Raw genomic sequence first — 20,412 nt, forward strand, 5'->3', positions numbered from 1 at the left:
TGTGCAGACCTCACTACCCTCTGGAGAGCCTTCCGGTTGTGGGCGGAGCAGCTGCCGTACCAGGCGGTGATACAGCCCGAGAGGATGCTCTCGATTGTGGATCTGTAAAAGTTTGTGAGTGTTTTTGGTGACGAGACTAATTTCTTCAGCCTCCTGAGGTTGTAGAGGTGCTGCTGTACCTTCTTCACTACGCTGTCTGTGTGGGTGGACCATTTCAGTTTGTCCGTGTTGTGTACGCCGAGGAACTTAAAACTTTCCACCTTCTCCACTACTGTCCCGTCGATGTGGATAGGGGGCTGCTCCCTCTGCTGTTTCCTGAAGTCCACGATCATCTCCTTTGTTTTGTTGACATTGAGTGTGAGGTTATTTTCCTGACACCACACTCCGAGGGCCCTCGCCTCCCTGTAGGCCATCTCGTCGTTGTTGGTAATCAAGCCTACCACTGTAGTGTCGTCTGCAAACTTGATGATTGAGTTGGAGGCGTGTATGGCCACGCAGTCGTGGGTGAACAGGGAGTACAGGAGAGGGCTGAGAACGCACCCTTGTGGGGCCCCAGTGTTGAGGATCAGCGGGGTGGAGATGTTGCCTACCCTCACCACCTGGGGGCGGCCCGTCAGGAAGTCCAGGACCCAGTTGCACAGGGAGGGGTCAAGACCCAGGGTCTCGAGCTTAATGACGGGTTTGGAGGGTACTATGGTGTTAAATGCTGAGCTGTAGTCGATGAACAGCATTCTTACATAGGTATTCCTCTTGTCCAGATGGGTTAGGGCAGTGTGCAGTGTGATTGCGATTGCATCGTCTGTGGACCTATTGGGGCGGTAAGCAAATTGGAGTGGGTCTAGGGTGTCAGGTAAGGTGGAGGTGATATGGTCCTTGACTAGTCTCTCAAAGCACTTCATAATGACGGAAGTGAGTGCTACGGGGCGATAGTCATTTAGCTCAGTTACCTTCGCTTTCTTGGGAACAGGAACAATGGTGGCCCTCTTGAAGCATGTGGGAACAGCAGACTGGGATAAGGATTGATTGAATATGTCCGTAAACACACCAACCAGCTGGTCTGCGCATGCTCTGAGGACGTGGCTGGGGATGCCGTCTGGGCCGGCAGCCTTGCGAGGGTTAACACGTTTAAATGCTTTACTCACGTTGGTGAAGGAGAGCTTGCAGGTTTTGGTAGTGGGTCGTGTCGTTGGCACTGTATTGGCCTCAAAGCGAGCAAAGAAGTTGTTTAGTTTGTCTGGGAGCAGGACATTGTGGTCCGCGACGGGGCTGGTTTTCTTTTTGTAGTCTGTGATTGACTGTAGACCCTGCCACATACCTCTCATGTCTTAGCAGTTGAATTGTGACTCTACTTTGTCTCTATACTGACGCTTAGCTTGTTTGATTGCCTTGCGAAGGGAATAGCTACACTGTTTATATTCGGTCATGTTTCCGGTCACCTTGACCTGATTAAAAGCAGTGGTTCGCTCTTTCAGTTTTGCGCGAATGCTGCCATCAATCCACGGTTTCTGGTTGGGGAATGTTTTAATAGATGCTGTGGGTACAACATCACTGATGCACTTGCTAATAAACTCACTCACCGAATCAGCGTATTCATCAATGTTATTGTCCGACACTGTGCGGAACATATCCCAGTTCACGTGATCGAAGCAATCTTGAAGCGTGGAATCCGATTGGTCGGACCAGCGTTGAACAGACCTGAGCACGGGCACTTCCTGTTTTAGTTTCTGTCTATAGGCTGGGAGCAACAAAATGGAGTCGTGGTCAGATTTTCCGAAAGGAGGGCGGGGGAGGGCCTTAATGCGTCGCGGAAGTTAGAATAACAGTGATCCAGGGTTTTGCCAGCCCGGGTCGCGCAATCGATATGCTGCTAAAATTTAGGGAGCCTTGTTTTCAGATTAGCCTTGTTAAAATCCCCAGCTAAAATAAATGCAGACTCAGGATATGTGGTTTCCAGTTTACATAGAGTCAAATGAAGTTCGTTCAGGGCCGTCGGTGTGTCTGCTTGGGGGGAATATACACGACTGTGATTATAATCAAAGAGAATTCTCTTGGTAGATAATGCGGTCGGCATTTGATTGTAAGGAATTCTAGGTCAGGTGGACAAAAGGACTTAAGTTCCTGTATGTTGTTATGATCACACCATGAGTCGTTAATCATAAGGCATACACCCCCGCCCTTCTTCTTACCAGAGAGATGTTTGTTTCTGTCGGAGCGATGCGTGAAGAAACCAGGTGACTGTACCAACTCTGACAACATATCCCGAGTGAGCCATGTTTCCGTGAAACAAAGAACGTTACAATCTCTGATGTCTCTCTGGAAGGCAACCCTTGCTCGGATTTCGTCTACCTTGTTGTCAAGAGACTGGACGTTGGCGAGTAGTAAACTCGGGAGCGGTGAGCGATGTGCCCGTCTACGGAGCCTGACCAGAAGACCGCTCCATCTGCCCCTTCTGCGGCGCCGTTGTTTTGGGTCGCCGGCTGGGATCCGATCCATTGTCCTGGGTGGTGGACCAAACAGGGGATCCGCTTTGGGAAAGTCGTATTCCTGGTCGTAATGTTGGTGAGTTGACGTTGCTCTTATATCCAATAGTTCCTCCCGACTGTATGTGATAAAACTTAAGATTTCCTGGGGTAACAATGTAAGAAATAACACATTAAAAAACAAAATACTGCATAGTTTCCTAGGAACGCCGGAAGCGAGGCGGCCATCTCTGTCGGCACTGGTCTTTGGTAAACACAGTCTTAGGAGATCTTACACGTTTTGTTCAAATGAGATAATCTTTGTCAGCTAACATCACAGTTTGTGAATTATTAAGTATTTATGTACTCAAAACTAGTCAAAACCTACCGATGTGCTAACAACAATAAAACTACTCCTCAGTCCGCATGCCTTTGATGTCACCAACACAACGCACAGCTTATCCAGCTTCAAGCTAGCGAGTGAAGCAGTCTCGCAACGCTTGGCCTTAGTTAACAATCCAAACAAGCACCTTCCCGCTGAAGGGAAATGGTTGCAGCCTGGAGCAAAACAATATAGCGTAGACTAACACCGTTCCGTACACATTTGCGTAACAACGGCATTCAAACGAGACTGCAATGAAAACTAATGGGACTGTAGTGACTGTTAGCATTAATATCCAGGCTGTAATGGAAACTAATGGGACTGTAGTGACTGTTAGCATTAATATCCAGGCTGTAATGGAAACTAATGGGACTGTAGAGACTGTGTTAGCATTAATATCCAGGCTGTAATGGAAACTAATGGGACTGTAGAGACTGTTAGCATTAATATCCAGGCTGTAATGGAAACTAATGGGACTGTAGTGACTGTTAGCATTAATATCCAGGCTGTAATGGAAACTAATGGGACTGTAGTGACTGTGTTGGCATTAATATCCAGGCTGTAATGGAAACTAATGGGACTGTAGAGACTGTTAGCATTAATATCCAGGCTGAAATGGAAACTAATGGGACTGTAGTGACTGTTAGCATTAATATCCAGGCTGTAATGGAAACTAATGGGACTGTAGAGACTGTTAGCATTAATATCCAGGCTGTAATGGAAACTAATGGGACTGTAGTGACTGTTAGCATGAATATCCAGGCTGTAATGGAAACTAATGGGACTGTAGAGACTGTGTTGGTATTAATATCCAGGCTGTAATGTAAACTAATGGGACTGTAGTGACTGTTAGCATTAATATCCAGGCTGTAATGGAAACTAATGGGACTGTAGAGACTGTTAGCATTAATATCCAGGCTGTAATGTAAACTAATGGGACTGTAGTGACTGTTAGCATTAATATCCAGGCTGTAATGGAAACTAATGGGACTGTAGTGACTGTTAGCATTAATATCCAGGCTGTAATGGAAACTAATGGGACTGTAGTGACTGTGTTGGCATTAATATCCAGGCTGTAATGGAAACTAATGGGACTGTAGTGACTGTTAGCATTAATATCCAGGCTGTAATGGAAACTAATGGGACTGTAGAGACTGTTAGCATTAATATCCAGGCTGTAATGGAAACTAATGGGACTGTAGTGACTGTTAGCATTAATATCCAGGCTGCAATGGAAACTAATGGGACTGTAGAGACTGTGTTGGCATTAATATCCAGGCTGTAATGGAAACTAATGGGACTGTAGAGACTGTTAGCATTAATATCCAGGCTGTAATGGAAACTAATGGGACTGTAGTGACTGTTAGCATTAATATCCAGGCTGTAATGGAAACTAATGGGACTGTAGTGACTGTTAGCATTAATATCCAGGCTGTAATGGAAACTAATGGGACTGTAGTGACTGTTAGCATTAATATCCAGGCTGTAATGGAAACTAATGGGACTGTAGTGACTGTTAGCATTAATATCCAGGCTGTAATGGAAACTAATGGGACTGTAGTGACTGTTAGCATTAATATCCAGGCTGTAATGGAAACTAATGGGACTGTAGTGACTGTGTTGCCATTAATATCCAGGCTGTAATGGAAACTAATGGGACTGTAGTGACTGTTAGCATTAATATCCAGGCTGTAATGGAAACTAATGGGACTGTAGTGACTGTGTTGGCATTAATATCCAGGCTGTAATGGAAACTAATGGGACTGTAGTGACTGTGTTAGCATTAATATCCAGGCTGTAATGGAAACTAATGGGACTGTAGAGACTGTTAGCATTAATATCCAGGCTGTAATGGAAACTAATGGGACTGTAGTGACTGTTAGCATTAATATCCAGGCTGTAATGGAAACTAATGGGACTGTAGTGACTGTGTTACCATTAATATCCAGGCTGTAATGGAAACTAATGGGACTGTAGTGACTGTTAGCATTAATATCCAGGCTGTAATGGAAACTAATGGGACTGTAGTGACTGTTAGCATTAATATCCAGGCTGTAATGGAAACTAATGGGACTGTAGTGACTGTGTTGGCATTAATGTCCAGGCTGTAATGGAAACTAATGGGACTGTAGTGACTGTTAGCATTAATATCCAGGCTGTAATGGAAACTAATGGGACTGTAGAGACTGTTAGCATTAATATCCAGGCTGTAATGGAAACTAATGGGACTGTAGAGACTGTGTTGGCATTAATATCCAGGCTGTAATGGAAACTAATGGGACTGTAGTGACTGTTAGCATTAATATCCAGGCTGTAATGGAAACTAATGGGACTGTAGAGACTGTGTTAGCATTAATATCCAGGCTGTAATGGAAACTAATGGGACTGTAGTGACTGTTAGCATTAATATCCAGGCTGTAATGGAAACTAATGGGACTGTAGTGACTGTGTTGGCATTAATATCCAGGCTGTAATGGAAACTAATGGGACTGTAGAGACTGTGTTGGTATTAATATCCAGGCTGTAATGGAAACTAATGGGACTGTAGTGACTGTTAGCATTAATATCCAGGCTGTAATGGAAACTAATGGGACTGTAGTGACTGTGTTAGCATTAATATCCAGGCTGTAATGGAAACTAATGGGACTGTAGAGACTGTTAGCATTAATATCCAGGCTGTAATGGAAACTAATGGGACTGTAGAGACTGTGTTAGCATTAATATCCAGGCTGTAATGGAAACTAATGGGACTGTAGTGACTGTTAGCATTAATATCCAGGCTGTAATGGAAACTAATGGGACTGTAGTGACTGTTAGCATTAATATCCAGGCTGTAATGGAAACTAATGGGACTGTAGTGACTGTTAGCATTAATATCCAGGCTGTAATGGAAACTAATGGGACTGTAGTGACTGTTAGCATTAATATCCAGGCTGTAATGGAAACTAATGGGACTGTAGTGACTGTTAGCATTAATATCCAGGCTGTAATGGAAACTAATGGGACTGTAGAGGCTGTGTTGGCATTAATATCCAGGCTGTAATGGAAACTAATGGGACTGTAGTGACTGTTAGCATTAATATCCAGGCTGTAATGGAAACTAATGGGACTGTAGAGACTGTTAGCATTAATATCCAGGCTGTAATGGAAACTAATGGGACTGTAGAGACTGTTAGCATTAATATCCAGGCTGTAATGGAAACTAATGGGACTGTAGTGACTGTTAGCATTAATATCCAGGCTGTAATGGAAACTAATGGGACTGTAGTGACTGTGTTGGTATTAATATCCAGGCTGTAATGGAAACTAATGGGACTGTAGTGACTGTTAGCATTAATATCCAGGCTGTAATGGAAACTAATGGGACTGTAGTGACTGTTAGCATTAATATCCAGGCTGTAATGGAAACTAATGGGACTGTAGAGACTGTTAGCATTAATATCCAGGCTGTAATGGAAACTAATGGGACTGTAGTGACTGTTAGCATTAATATCCAGGCTGTAATGGAAACTAATGGGACTGTAGAGACTGCGTTGGCATTAATATCCAGGCTGTAATGGAAACTAATGGGACTGTAGTGACTGTGTTGGCATTAATATCCAGGCTGTAATGGAAACTAATGGGACTGTAGTGACTGTTAGCATTAATATCCAGGCTGTAATGGAAACTAATGGGACTGTAGAGACTGTTAGCATTAATATCCAGGCTGTAATGGAAACTAATGGGACTGTAGTGACTGTTAGCATTAATATCCAGGCTGTAATGGAAACTAATGGGACTGTAGAGACTGTATTGGCATTAATATCCAGGCTGTAATGGAAACTAATGAGACTGTAGTGACTGTTAGCATTAATATCCAGGCTGTAATGGAAACTAATGGGACTGTAGAGACTGTTAGCATTAATATCCAGGCTGTAATGGAAACTAATGGGACTGTAGTGACTGTTAGCATTAATATCCAGGCTGTAATGGAAACTAATGGGACTGTAGTGACTGTGTTAGCATTAATATCCAGGCTGTAATGGAAACTAATGGGACTGTAGTGACTGTTAGCATTAATATCCAGGCTGTAATGGAAACTAATGGGACTGTAGAGACTGTGTTGGCATTAATATCCAGGCTGTAATGGAAACTAATGGGACTGTAGAGACTGTTAGCATTAATATCCAGGCTGTAATGTAGACTAATGGGACTGTAGTGACTGTTAGCATTAATATCCAGGCTGAAATGGAAACTAATGGGACTGTAGTGACTGTTAGCATTAATATCCAGGCTGTAATGGAAACTAATGGGACTGTAGTGACTGTGTTGGTATTAATATCCAGGCTGTAATGGAAACTAATGGGACCGTAGTGACTGTGTTGGTATTAATATCCAGGCTGTAATGGAAACTAATGGGACTGTAGTGACTGTTAGCATTAATATCCAGGCTGTAATGGAAACTAATGGGACTGTAGAGACTGTTAGCATTAATATCCAGGCTGTAATGGAAACTAATGGGACTGTAGTGACTGTTAGCATTAATATCCAGGCTGTAATGGAAACTAATGGGACTGTAGTGACTGTTAGCATTAATATCCAGGCTGTAATGGAAACTAATGGGACTGTAGTGACTGTTAGCATTAATATCCAGGCTGTAATGGAAACTAATGGGACTGTAGTGACTGTTAGCATTAATATCCAGGCTGTAATGGAAACTAATGGGACTGTAGAGACTGTTAGCATTAATATCCAGGCTGTAATGGAAACTAATGGGACTGTAGTGACTGTTAGCATTAATATCCAGGCTGTAATGGAAACTAATGGGACTGTAGTGACTGTTGGCATTAATATCCAGGCTGTAATGGAAACTAATGGGACTGTAGTGACTGTTAGCATTAATATCCAGGCTGTAATGGAAACTAATGGGACTGTAGTGACTGTTAGCATTAATATCCAGGCTGTAATGGAAACTAATGGGACTGTAGAGACTGTGTTAGCATTAATATCCAGGCTGTAATGGAAACTAATGGGACTGTAGTGACTGTTAGCATTAATATCCAGGCTGTAATGGAAACTAATGGGACTGTAGAGACTGTTAGCATTAATATCCAGGCTGTAATGGAAACTAATGGGACTGTAGTGACTGTTAGCATTAATATCCAGGCTGTAATGGAAACTAATGGGACTGTAGTGACTGTTAGCATTAATATCCAGGCTGTAATGGAAACTAATGGGACTGTAGTGACTGTTAGCATTAATATCCAGGCTGTAATGGAAACTAATGGGACTGTAGTGACTGTGTTGGCATTAATATCCAGGCTGTAATGGAAACTAATGGGACTGTAGTGACTGTTAGCATTAATATCCAGGCTGTAATGGAAACTAATGGGACTGTAGTGACTGTTAGCATTAATATCCAGGCTGTAATGGAAACTAATGGGACTGTAGAGACTGTTAGCATTAATATCCAGGCTGTAATGGAAACTAATGGGACTGTAGAGACTGTGTTAGCATTAATATCCAGGCTGTAATGGAAACTAATGGGACTGTAGTGACTGTTAGCATTAATATACAGGCTGTAATGGAAACTAATGGGACTGTAGAGACTGTGTTGGCATTAATATCCAGGCTGTAATGGAAACTAATGGGACTGTAGTGACTGTGTTAGCATTAATATCCAGGCTGCAATGGAAACTAATGGGACTGTAGTGACTGTGTTGGTATTAATATCCAGGCTGTAATGGAAACTAATGGGACTGTAGTGACTGTTAGCATTAATATCCAGGCTGTAATGGAAACTAATGGGACTGTAGTGACTGTTAGCATTAATATCCAGGCTGTAATGGAAACTAATGGGACTGTAGTGACTGTTAGCATTAATATCCAGGCTGTAATGGAAACTAATGGGACTGTAGTGACTGTTAGCATTAATATCCAGGCTGTAATGGAAACTAATGGGACTGTAGTGACTGTTAGCATTAATATCCAGGCTGTAATGGAAACTAATGGGACTGTAGAGACTGTTAGCATTAATATCCAGGCTGTAATGGAAACTAATGGGACTGTAGTGACTGTGTTGGCATTAATATCCAGGCTGTAATGGAAACTAATGGGACTGTAGTGACTGTTAGCATTAATATCCAGGCTGCAATGGAAACTAATGGGACTGTAGAGACTGTTAGCATTAATATCCAGGCTGTAATGGAAACTAATGGGACTGTAGTGACTGTTAGCATTAATATCCAGGCTGTAATGGAAACTAATGGGACTGTAGAGACTGTTAGCATTAATATCCAGGCTGTAATGGAAACTAATGGGACTGTAGAGACTGTGTTAGCATTAATATCCAGGCTGTAATGGAAACTAATGGGACTGTAGTGACTGTGTTGGTATTAATATCCAGGCTGTAATGGAAACTAATGGGACTGTAGAGACTGTTAGCATTAATATCCAGGCTGTAATGGAAACTAATGGGACTGTAGAGACTGTTAGCATTAATATCCAGGCTGTAATGTAGACTAATGGGACTGTAGTGACTGTTAGCATTAATATCCAGGCTGTAATGGAAACTAATGGGACTGTAGTGACTGTTAGCATTAATATCCAGGCTGTAATGGAAACTAATGGGACTGTAGTGACTGTTAGCATTAATATCCAGGCTGTAATGGAAACTAATGGGACTGAAGTGACTGTTAGCATTAATATCCAGGCTGTAATGGAAACTAATGGGACTGTAGTGACTGTTAGCATTAATATCCAGGCTGTAATGGAAACTAATGGGACTGAAGTGACTGTTAGCATTAATATCCAGGCTGTAATGGAAACTAATGGGACTGTAGTGACTGTTAGCATTAATATCCAGGCTGTAATGGAAACTAATGGGACTGTAGAGACTGTTAGCATTAATATCCAGGCTGAAATGGAAACTAATGGGACTGTAGAGACTGTTAGCATTAATATCCAGGCTGTAATGGAAACTAATGGGACTGTAGTGACTGTGTTAGCATTAATATCCAGGCTGTAATGGAAACTAATGGGACTGTAGAGACTGTTAGCATTAATATCCAGGCTGAAATGGAAACTAATGGGACTGTAGAGACTGTTAGCATTAATATCCAGGCTGTAATGAAACTAATGGGACTGTAGTGACTGTGTTGGCATTAATATCCAGGCTGTAATGGAAACTAATGGGACTGTAGTGACTGTTAGCATTAATGTCCAGGCTGTAATGGAAACTAATGGGACTGTAGTGACTGTGTTGGCATTAATATCCAGGCTGTAATGGAAACTAATGGGCTGTAGAGACTGTTAGCATTAATATCCAGGCTGTAATGGAAACTAATGGGACTGTAGTGACTGTTAGCATTAATATCCAGGCTGTAATGGAAACTAATGGGACTGTAGTGACTGTTAGCATTAATATCCAGGCTGTAATGGAAACTAATGGGACTGTAGTGACTGTGTTGGTATTAATATCCAGGCTGTAATGGAAACTAATGGGACTGTAGAGGCTGTGTTGGCATTAATATCCAGGCTGTAATGGAAACTAATGGGACTGTAGTGACTGTTAGCATTAATATCCAGGCTGTAATGGAAACTAATGGGACTGTAGAGACTGTTAGCATTAATATCCAGGCTGTAATGGAAACTAATGGGACTGTAGTGACTGTTAGCATTAATATCCAGGCTGTAATGGAAACTAATGGGACTGTAGTGACTGTTAGCATTAATATCCAGGCTGTAATGGAAACTAATGGGACTGTAGTGACTGTGTTAGCATTAATATCCAGGCTGTAATGGAAACTAATGGGACTGTAGTGACTGTTAGCATTAATATCCAGGCTGTAATGGAAACTAATGGGACTGTAGTGACTGTTAGCATTAATATCCAGGCTGTAATGGAAACTAATGGGACTGTAGTGACTGTGTTAGCATTAATATCCAGGCTGTAATGGAAACTAATGGGACTGTAGTGACTGTTAGCATTAATATCCAGGCTGTAATGGAAACTAATGGGACTGTAGAGACTGTTAGCATTAATATCCAGGCTGTAATGGAAACTAATGGGACTGTAGTGACTGTTAGCATTAATATCCAGGCTGTAATGGAAACTAATGGGACTGTAGTGACTGTGTTAGCATTAATATCCAGGCTGTAATGGAAACTAATGGGACTGTAGTGACTGTTAGCATTAATATCCAGGCTGTAATGGAAACTAATGGGACTGTAGAGACTGTTAGCATTAATATCCAGGCTGTAATGGAAACTAATGGGACTGTAGTGACTGTTAGCATTAATATCCAGGCTGAAATGGAAACTAATGGGACTGTAGTGACTGTTAGCATTAATATCCAGGCTGTAATGGAAACTAATGGGACTGTAGTGACTGTTAGCATTAATATCCAGGCTGTAATGGAAACTAATGGGACTGTAGAGGCTGTCTGGCATGACGTAGGCTGGATCTCCACCCTAATGTAAAGGCGTGACATAGGACTGATCTCCACCCTTATGTAAAGGCGTGACATAGGACTGATCGCCACCCTTATGTAAAGGCGTGACATAGGACTGATCGCCACCCTTATGTAAAGGCGTGACATAGGACTGATCTCCACCCCTTATGTAAAGGCGTGACATATGCTGCTTTCCAGACTTTTGGAATGGTATTACTCGCCAATGAAATATGTGTCACGCCCGGTTAAATAAAGGTTAAATAAAGGTTAAATAAAGGTTAAATAAAAAGTCAAATAAATAAATACTCCTGCTCCCTCCCTCCGTCGCTCGACATCGCCGGTCTATTAACCACCGCCCTGGTAACTAACGTTACGCACACCTGTTCCCCATCATTACGCACACCTGGTCACCATCATTATGCACACCTGGTCACCATCATTATGCACACCTGGTCACCATTACGCACCACTGTTCCCCATCATTACGCACACCTGTTCCCCATCATTACACACCTGGATCTCATCAATTCGCACACCTGGTCTCCATCATTACACACACCTGGATCTCATCATTACACACCTGGTCTCCATCATTACACACACCTGTTCCCCATCATTACACACACCTGGTCCCCATCATTACACACACCTGGTCCCCATCATTACACACACCTGGTCACCATCATTACACACACCTGGATCTCATCATTACGCACACCTGTTCCCCATCATTACACACACCTGGTCCACATCATTACACACACCTGTTCCCCATCATTACACACACCTGTTCACCATCATTACACACACCTGGTTATCGTCATTACACACACCTGTTCACCATCATTACACACACCTGTTCCCCATCATTACGCACACCTGTTCACCATCATCACACACACCTGGTCTCCATCATTACACACACCTGTTCCCCATCATTACACACACCTGGTTAATCATTACACACACCTGGTCTCCATCATTACACACACCTGTTCCCCATCATTACACACACCTCGGTTATCATCATTACACACACCTGTTCCCCATCATTACACCACCTGGTCCCCATCATTACACACACCTGGTCCCCATCATTACGCACACCTGGTCTCCATCATTACACACACCTGGTCCCCATCATTACACACACCTGGTCCCCATCATTACACACACCTGGTCCCCATCATTACACACACCTGCTCCCCATCATTACACACACCTGGTCTCCATCATTACACACACCTGGATCTCATCATTACACACACCTGGTCCACATCATTACACACACCTGGTCCACATCATTACACACCTGGTCCCCATCATTACACACACCTGGTCCCCATCATTACACACACCTGCTCCCCATCATTACACACACCTGGTCTCCATCATTACACACACCTGGATCTCATCATTACGCACACCTGGTCCACATCATTACACACACCTGGTCCACATCATTACACACACCTGGTCCCCATCATTACACACACCTGCTCCACATCATTACACACACCTGGTCCCCCATCATTACGCACACCTGGTCCACGTCATTACACACACCTGGTCCCCGTCATTACACACACCTGTTCCCCATCATTACGCACCTGGTCCCCATCATTACACACACCTGGATCTCATCATTACGCACACCTGGTCCACATCATTACACACACCTGGTCCACATCATTACACACACCTGTTCCCCATCATTACACACCTGGTCATCATTTTCTCCTTGATTACTCCCCTTTATTTAGCCCTCAGTCGACATCAGTCATTAGGTGGTATTGTTCTCTCTCACGTTCAGTACGCTTCTCCTGTTTGTTAATCTGTATCGGTCCCTTACCTTCTGCACCTGCTTCCTGATGTATATGTTATGAGTGAGGGGCAGCAATGATCTCTGCACCAATTTATTTATTTTTTAAATAAGGTTTTAATTGATCCGGACCAGCTGCTTTCTTAATATCAATAGATTTGAGTGCTTTTACAACTTCTGAAAGCTCAATCTCTATAAAAATGAAATAGATGAAGCGTGAGGCCGGCTCGACGGCCGTTTCATTCACAGCCTCATTCGAGATGTTAGGATTGAGTTCACTGTCAAATAAATGCTCAGCTAAAATCCTTATTCAACACGTCAAGCAGTTTATTCTTGTCAAGTCACATCCATTGAATCTGAGGACAATTTTAGCAGGAGACCAGTTTGTGTTCGCATTCATGGATTTAATGGTTTTCAATCATTTCGTGGGGTTATAGACGTTTGCCTTTGTAGATTAGTAATAGAAGCTAGATTTACATTTCCGTATCTCAGTGCCCTGAATAACTGCCATTCGGCCTGGGAATTACCCTTTCTGGCTTTGGCCCATTGTGTATTTCTGGATCAAATCAGATAATTCCCCTGTAAACCAGGGATTGTCCACAACCTCTTACCCGGTACTTTTTTGAGAGGGCGTGTTTATCACAGATAGTAGAAAACATGGAATGAAAATAGAATGCCTCTTCGATGTCTGGAATAAGGGCAATCCTATCCCAGTTGCATGCAGGAATGCCTGCTCACAGAACTGGCAAAATGTAGTTTGACTATGAACTGAGGGGGCACTTTGGGGATTTTAGTGTCTCTAATACAAGCAGCTGCACAATGATCACTTAAATCATTAGCGAAAATACCAACGGCCGAGTATTTGTGCGGGAGGATTGTTAGTTAGAATAACATCAATAAGTGTTGACTTTGAGATGTCTTTGGGATTGAGTCTTGCATTTATCATTTGAGTAAAAAGTCATTTTATGGCCTCGGAGTTTAAACAGTCCTACAGTCACCTATAAGTACCAACAATTCACTAGAATGAAAAGGAAAACATATACAAATATGCTGAGTCAGTCTTTAAAAACCTTAAATGACCTGCAGGAATGTGCTGACAGGGATTTCGCCCAGTGTGGATCTGGTCAATGTGCCCAGTGTGGTGGATCTGGTCAATGGGCCCAGTGTGGTGGATCTGGTCAATGTTCCCAGTGTGGTGGGTCTGGTCAATGGGCCCAGTGTGGTGGATCTGGTCAATGTCCCCAGTGTGGTGGGTCTGGTCAATGTCCCCAGTGTGGTGGATCTGGTCAATGTCCCCAGTGTGGTGGATCTGGTCAATGTTCCCAGTGTGGTGGATCTGGTCAATGTTCCCAGTGTGGTGGATCTGGTCAATGTCCCCAGTGTGGTGGATCTGGTCAATGTCCCCGGTGTGGTGGATCTGGTCAATGTCCCCAGTGTGGTGGATCTGGTCAATGTCCCCAGTGTGGTGGGTCTGGTCAATGTCCCCAGTGTGGTGGATCTGGTCAATGTCCCCAGTGTGGTGGATCTGGTCAATGTTCCCAGTGTGGTGGATCTGGTCAATGTTCCCAGTGTGGTGGATCTGGTCAATGTCCCCAGTGTGGTGGATCTGGTCAATGTTCCCAGTGTGGTGGATCTGGTCAATGTCCCCAGTGTGGTGGGTCTGGTCAATGGGCCCAGTGTGGTGGATCTGGTCAATGTTCCCAGTGTGGTGGATCTGGTCAATGTTCCCAGTGTGGATCTGGTCAATGTTCCCAGTGTGGTGGATCTGGTCAATGGGCCCAGTGTGGTGGATCTGGTCAATGTTCCCAGTGTGGTGGATCTGGTCAATGTCCCCAGTGTGGTGGATCTGGTCAATGTCCCCAGTGTGGTGGATCTGGTCAATGTCCCCAGTGTGGTGGATCTGGTCAATGTCCCCCAGTGTGGTGGGTCTGGTCAATGTCCCCAGTGTGGTGGGTCTGGTCAATGGGCCCAGTGTGGTGGGTCTGGTCAATGGGCCCAGTGTGATTTGTTGGGAGATGTCTGTCTGAATTATAATTTTTTCCCCCTTATCAAAGTTGCTAAAAGAGTCAGTCATTGAAACCAGACCCTCGCCACTGTTGCCCAGTCACTGTTGCCTAGTCACTGTTGCCCAGTCACTGTTGCCTAGTCACTGTTGCCCAGTCACTGTTGCCTAGTCACTGTTGCCTAGGGTCGGGTTATCGAGACAGAGTAAAGGGACAACAGTCAGACGATTATTGCATGTTGCGTGCGTGCGTGTAGTGCGTGCGTGCGTGCGTACGTGTGTGCGTGTGTGTCTGTGTGCGCGTGCGTGCGTGCGTGCGTGCGTGTGTGCGCGTGTCTGTGTGTGCGTGCGTGCGTGCGTGCGTGCGTGTGTGCGTGCGTGTGTGCGTGCGTGCGTGCGTGCGTGCGTGCTTGTCCTACCTGGAAGTGTTGGTGTCCTGGTACAGCTCTGTGAGGGAACTCAGGGAGGAACATAGATATGAAGCCAGGCAGACTCCACTCTGCTCTCAGTCTATCTGGCCCTCCTAACACCTGGTCCGGGATAGGAGGGGTCTTATCTCTGATCGTCCTTCGATGGCCGAGCCGCAGGGTGGGAGGGGCCAGGCGACAGAGGCTCGCAGGGATGGACAGACTAACGGAGGAAAATAATCCTCTCCATCCTGTTGAACATTGAGTCTCTTCTCTTCCCCTGTCCCTGCTGGGGTCTCTGTGGAGGGGTGGGGAGAGGAGAGGGGTGGAGAGAGGAGGGGGTGGGGAGAGGAGAGGGTGGGGAGAGGAGGGGGTGGAGAGAGGAGGGGGTGGGGAGAGGAGGGGTGGGGAGAGGAGGGGGTGGGTATGAGACATAATGGGGAGGAGACATAGAATCAATTCCAAACGGCCGTAGTCCTGGCAACAAGCCCCATTCTATAGATCTGACAACATGGTTATCACATGTAGTAGAGGCTACCCACAATCCCCTTTACCTCTCCCTGTTCCTTCCTCTCTCTTCGAGGCTACCCAATCACAATCCCCTTCACTTCTCCCTGTTCCTTCCTCTCTTTAGAGGCTACCCACAATCCCTTTACCTCTCCCTGTTCCTTCCTCTCTTTAGAGGCTACCCAATCACCATCCCTTCACATCTCCCTGTTCCCTCCTCTCTTTCGAGGCTACCCAATCACAATCCCCTTCACTTCTCCCTGTTCCTTCCTCTCTTTAGAGGCTACCCAATCACAATCCCCTTTACTTCTCCCCTACAGCCCTGTAGGGTTTGACCATAGCCTGAAGGTATTTTATTTCATTTAACCCATATTTTTTTACCAGGTCAGTTGACTGAGAACACAGTTTCATTTACAGCAACGACCTGGGGAATAGTTACAGGGAAAGGAATTGGAAGCTGGGGATGATTAGGTGGCCATTATGGTATGAGGGTCAGATTGGGATTTTATCCAGGACACCAGGGTTAACACCCTACTCTGACACCAGGGTTAACACCCCTACTCTGACACCAGGGTTAACACCCCTACTCTGACACCAGGGTTAACACCCCTACTCTGACACCAGGGTTAACACCCCTACTCTGACACCAGGGTAAACACCCCTACTCTGACACCAGGGTAAACACCCCTACTCTGACCACAGAGGTCAGGACACCAGGGTTAACACCCCTACTCTGACACCAGGGTTAACACCCCTACTCTGACACCAGGGTTAACACCCCTACTCTGACACCAGGGTAAACACCCCTACTCTGACCACAGAGTCAGGACACCAGGGTTAACACCCCTACTCTGACCACAGAGTCAGGACACCAGGGTTAACACCCCTACTCTGACACCAGGGTTAACACCCCTACTCTGACACCAGGGTTAACACCCCCTACTCTGACCACAGAGTCAGGACACCAGGGTAAACACCCCTACTCTGACACCAGGGTTAACACCCCTACTCTGACACCAGGGTTAACACCCCTACTCTGACACCAGGGTAAACACCCCTACTCTGACCACAGAGAGTCAGGACACCAGGGTTAACACCCCTACTCTTACGATAAGTACCATGGGATCTTTAATGACCTCAGAGAGTCAGGACACCCGTTTAACATCCCATCCTAAAGACAGCACCCTACACAGGGCAATGTCCCCAATCACTGCCCTGGGGCATTGGGATATTTTTTTATTTTAGACCAGAGGAAAGAGCACCTCCTACTGGCCCTCCAACCCCACTTCCAGCAGCATCTGGTCTCCCCATCCAGGGACTGACCAGGACCAACCCTGCTTAGCTTCAGAAGCAAGCCAGCAGCATCTGGTCTCCCATCCAGGAACTGACCAGGACCAACCCTGCTTAGCTTCAGAAGCAAGCCAGCAGCATCTGGTCTCCCATCCAGGGACTGACCAGGACCAACCCTGCTAGCTTCAGCAGCAAGCCAGCAGCATCTGGTCTCCCATCCAGGGACTGACCAGGACCAACCCTGCTTAGTTTCAGAACCAAGCCAGCAGCATCTGGTCTCCCATCCAGGGACTGACCAGGATCAACCCCTGCTTAGCTTCAAAACCAAGCCAGCAGCATCTGGTCTCCCATCCAGGGACCGACCAGGACCAACCCTGCTTAGCTTCAAAACCAAGCCAGCAGCATCTGGTCTCCCATCCAGGGACTGACCAGGACCAACCCTGCTTAGCTTCAGAACCAAGCCAGCAGCATCTGGTCTCCCCATCCAGGGACCGACCAGGACCAACCCTGCTTAGCTTCAAAACCAAGCCAGCAGCGTCTGGTCTCCCATCCAGGGACTGACCAGGACCAACCCTGCTTAGCTTCAGAACCAAGCCAGCAGCATCTGGTCTCCCATCCAGGGACCGACCAGGACCAACCCTGCTTAGCTCCAGCAGCAAGCCAGCAGCATCTGGTCTCCCATCCAGGGACTGACCAGGACCAACCCCTGCTTAGCTTCAAAACCAAGCCAGCAGCATCTGGTCTCCCATCCAGGGACCGACCAGGACCAACCCTGCTTAGCTCCAGCAGCAAGCCAGCAGCATCTGGTCTCCCATCCAGGGACCGACCAGGACCAACCCTGCTTAGCTCCAGCAGCAAGCCAGCAGCATCTGGTCTCCCATCCAGGGACTGACCAGGACCAACCCTGCTTAGCTTCAGAACCAAGCCAGCAGCATCTGGTCTCCCATCCAGGGACCGACCAGGACCAACCCTGCTTAGCTCCAGCAGCAAGCCAGCAGCATCTGGTCTCCCATCCAGGGACCGACCAGGACCAACCCTGCTTAGCTCCAGCAGCAAGCCAGCAGCATCTGGTCTCCCATCCAGGGACCGACCAGGACCAACCCTGCTTAGCTCCAGCAGCAAGCCAGCAGCATCTGGTCTCCCATCCAGGGACCGACCAGGACCAACCCTGCTTAGCTTCAGAACCAAGCCAGCAGCATCTGGTCTCCCATCCAGGGACCGACCAGGACCAACCCTGCTTAGCTCCAGCAGCAAGCCAGCAGCATCTGGTCTCCCATCCAGGGACTGACCAGGACCAACCCTGCTTAGCTCCAGCAGCAAGCCAGCAGCATCTGGTCTCCCATCCAGGGACTGACCAGGACCAACCCTGCTTAGCTCCAGCAGCAAGCCAGCAGCATCTGGTCTCCCATCCAGGGACCGACCAGGACCAACCCTGCTTAGCTCCAGCAGCAAGCCAGCAGTGCGATGCAACAGCTCCGTAGGCAAGTACCACGGTCTTGTAGTGGATGTGAGCTTCTTCCGGAAGCCAGTGGAGTGTGCGGAGGAGCGAGGTGACATGGGGAGAACTTGGGAAGGTTGAACGCCTCATACAAGTTCTCATTTAACCAGCCATGTATATGTTATTCCAAGTTTCCGTGTGGCCTTTGAATAGTGTTAGTTTAAAACAGCCCTACACCCCAAACGTTTGCCCCGTTCTATTTGATTTCAGCGTGATATTGATGGAAGTGATTAAAAACGATTACGCTTACCGCGTTATCAACCCACTTCAATCAAAAATGCAACACTTCAAAAATGCAGCTAGCTGTCTTCTACAAGTTGTTCTCTAACCAGTGAAGTACACATTATTCCCAGATTCTGTGTGGTTTTTGGAGCTGTGTTAGTTATAACAAGACGTGCAACTTCATCTCCCCCAACTCGCGCAATGAGTGATTGGCAAAACAGTGTTGCGTTTCTCTTTGTGTTTTGGTGACCCCCCCCGTATCAAAATGCAACATTCCAAAATGTTCTGCAGTTTGTCCTCCAACCAGTGATGTGTAAAAATCTCCAGTTTCCATATGGTTTTTTGGAGTTGTGGTAGTTTCAACAACGCATATCCCTCTGCTAAATCGATGAGTGATTTATTATTGCCACTTGAAAACAACAGGGTTTTTGGTGTGTGTCAGTTTATACGGTTAATAATACAGGTTAAAGTAATATGATCACCATCGGTCACAGTAAGAGTTCTTCTTTTATTTTGACTATTTTCTACATTGTAGAATAATAGTGAAGACATCAACACTATGAAATAACACATATGGAATCATGTAGTAACCAGAGACGTGTTTATCAGATCAAAATATATTTTATATTTGAGATTCTTCAAAGTAGCCACCCTTTGCTTTGATGACAGCTTTACACACTCTGAGTTTGTGGAATTTCTTTCCTTCTTAATGTGTTTGAGCCAATCAGTTGTGTTGTGACAAGGTAGGGTTGGTATACAGAAGATAGCCCTATTTGGTAAAAGACCAAGTCCATATTAAGTCAAGAACAGCTCAAATAAGCAAAGAGAAACGACAGTCCATCATTACTTTAAGACATGAAGGTCAGTCAATACGGAACATTTCAAGAACTTTGAAAGTTTCATCAAGTGCAGAGTTACCAGCCTGAGAAATTGCAGCCCAAATAAATGCTTCACAGAGTTCAAGTAACAGACACATCTCAACATCAACTGTTCAGAGGAGACTGTGTGAATCAGGCCTTCATGGTCGAATTGCTGCAAAGAAACCACTATTAAAAGACCAATAAGAAGAGACTTGCTTGGGCCAAGAAACACAAGCAATGGACATTAGACCGGTGGAAATCTGTTCTTTGGTCTGGAGTCGAAATTTGAGATTTTTGGTTCCAACCGCCGTGTCTTTGTGAGACGCGGTGTGGGTGAACAGATGATCTCTGCATGTGTATTTCCCACCGTGAAGCATGGAGGAGGAGGAGGTGTGATGGTGTGGGGGTGAACAGATGATCTCCGCATGTGTGGTTCCCACCGTGAAGCATGGAGGAGGAGGTGTGATGGTGTGGGGGGTGCTTTGCTTGTGACACTGTCAGTGATATATTTAGAATTCAAGGCACACTTAA

At 45.6% G+C, this 20,412-nt stretch overlaps 1 protein-coding gene across 1 annotated transcript in view; it reads right to left on the minus strand.

Moving 5' to 3' along the window:
• The window catches only part of LOC106563969 (serine/threonine-protein kinase sgk-1), a 51,652-nt gene extending 35,873 nt beyond the window's left edge, over positions 1-15,779 (minus strand). The window contains exon 1 of the mRNA XM_045688919.1: positions 15,517-15,779. Coding sequence (XP_045544875.1) covers positions 15,517-15,570 — 54 coding nt within the window. The 5' untranslated portion in view covers positions 15,571-15,779. The remainder of the gene's footprint in view (positions 1-15,516) is intronic.
• Positions 15,780-20,412: the final 4,633 nt, after the last annotated feature.

Source organism: Salmo salar, chromosome ssa11 (genome assembly GCF_905237065.1).
Source record: "Salmo salar chromosome ssa11, Ssal_v3.1, whole genome shotgun sequence".
NCBI classification, from domain to species: domain Eukaryota; kingdom Metazoa; phylum Chordata; class Actinopteri; order Salmoniformes; family Salmonidae; genus Salmo; species Salmo salar.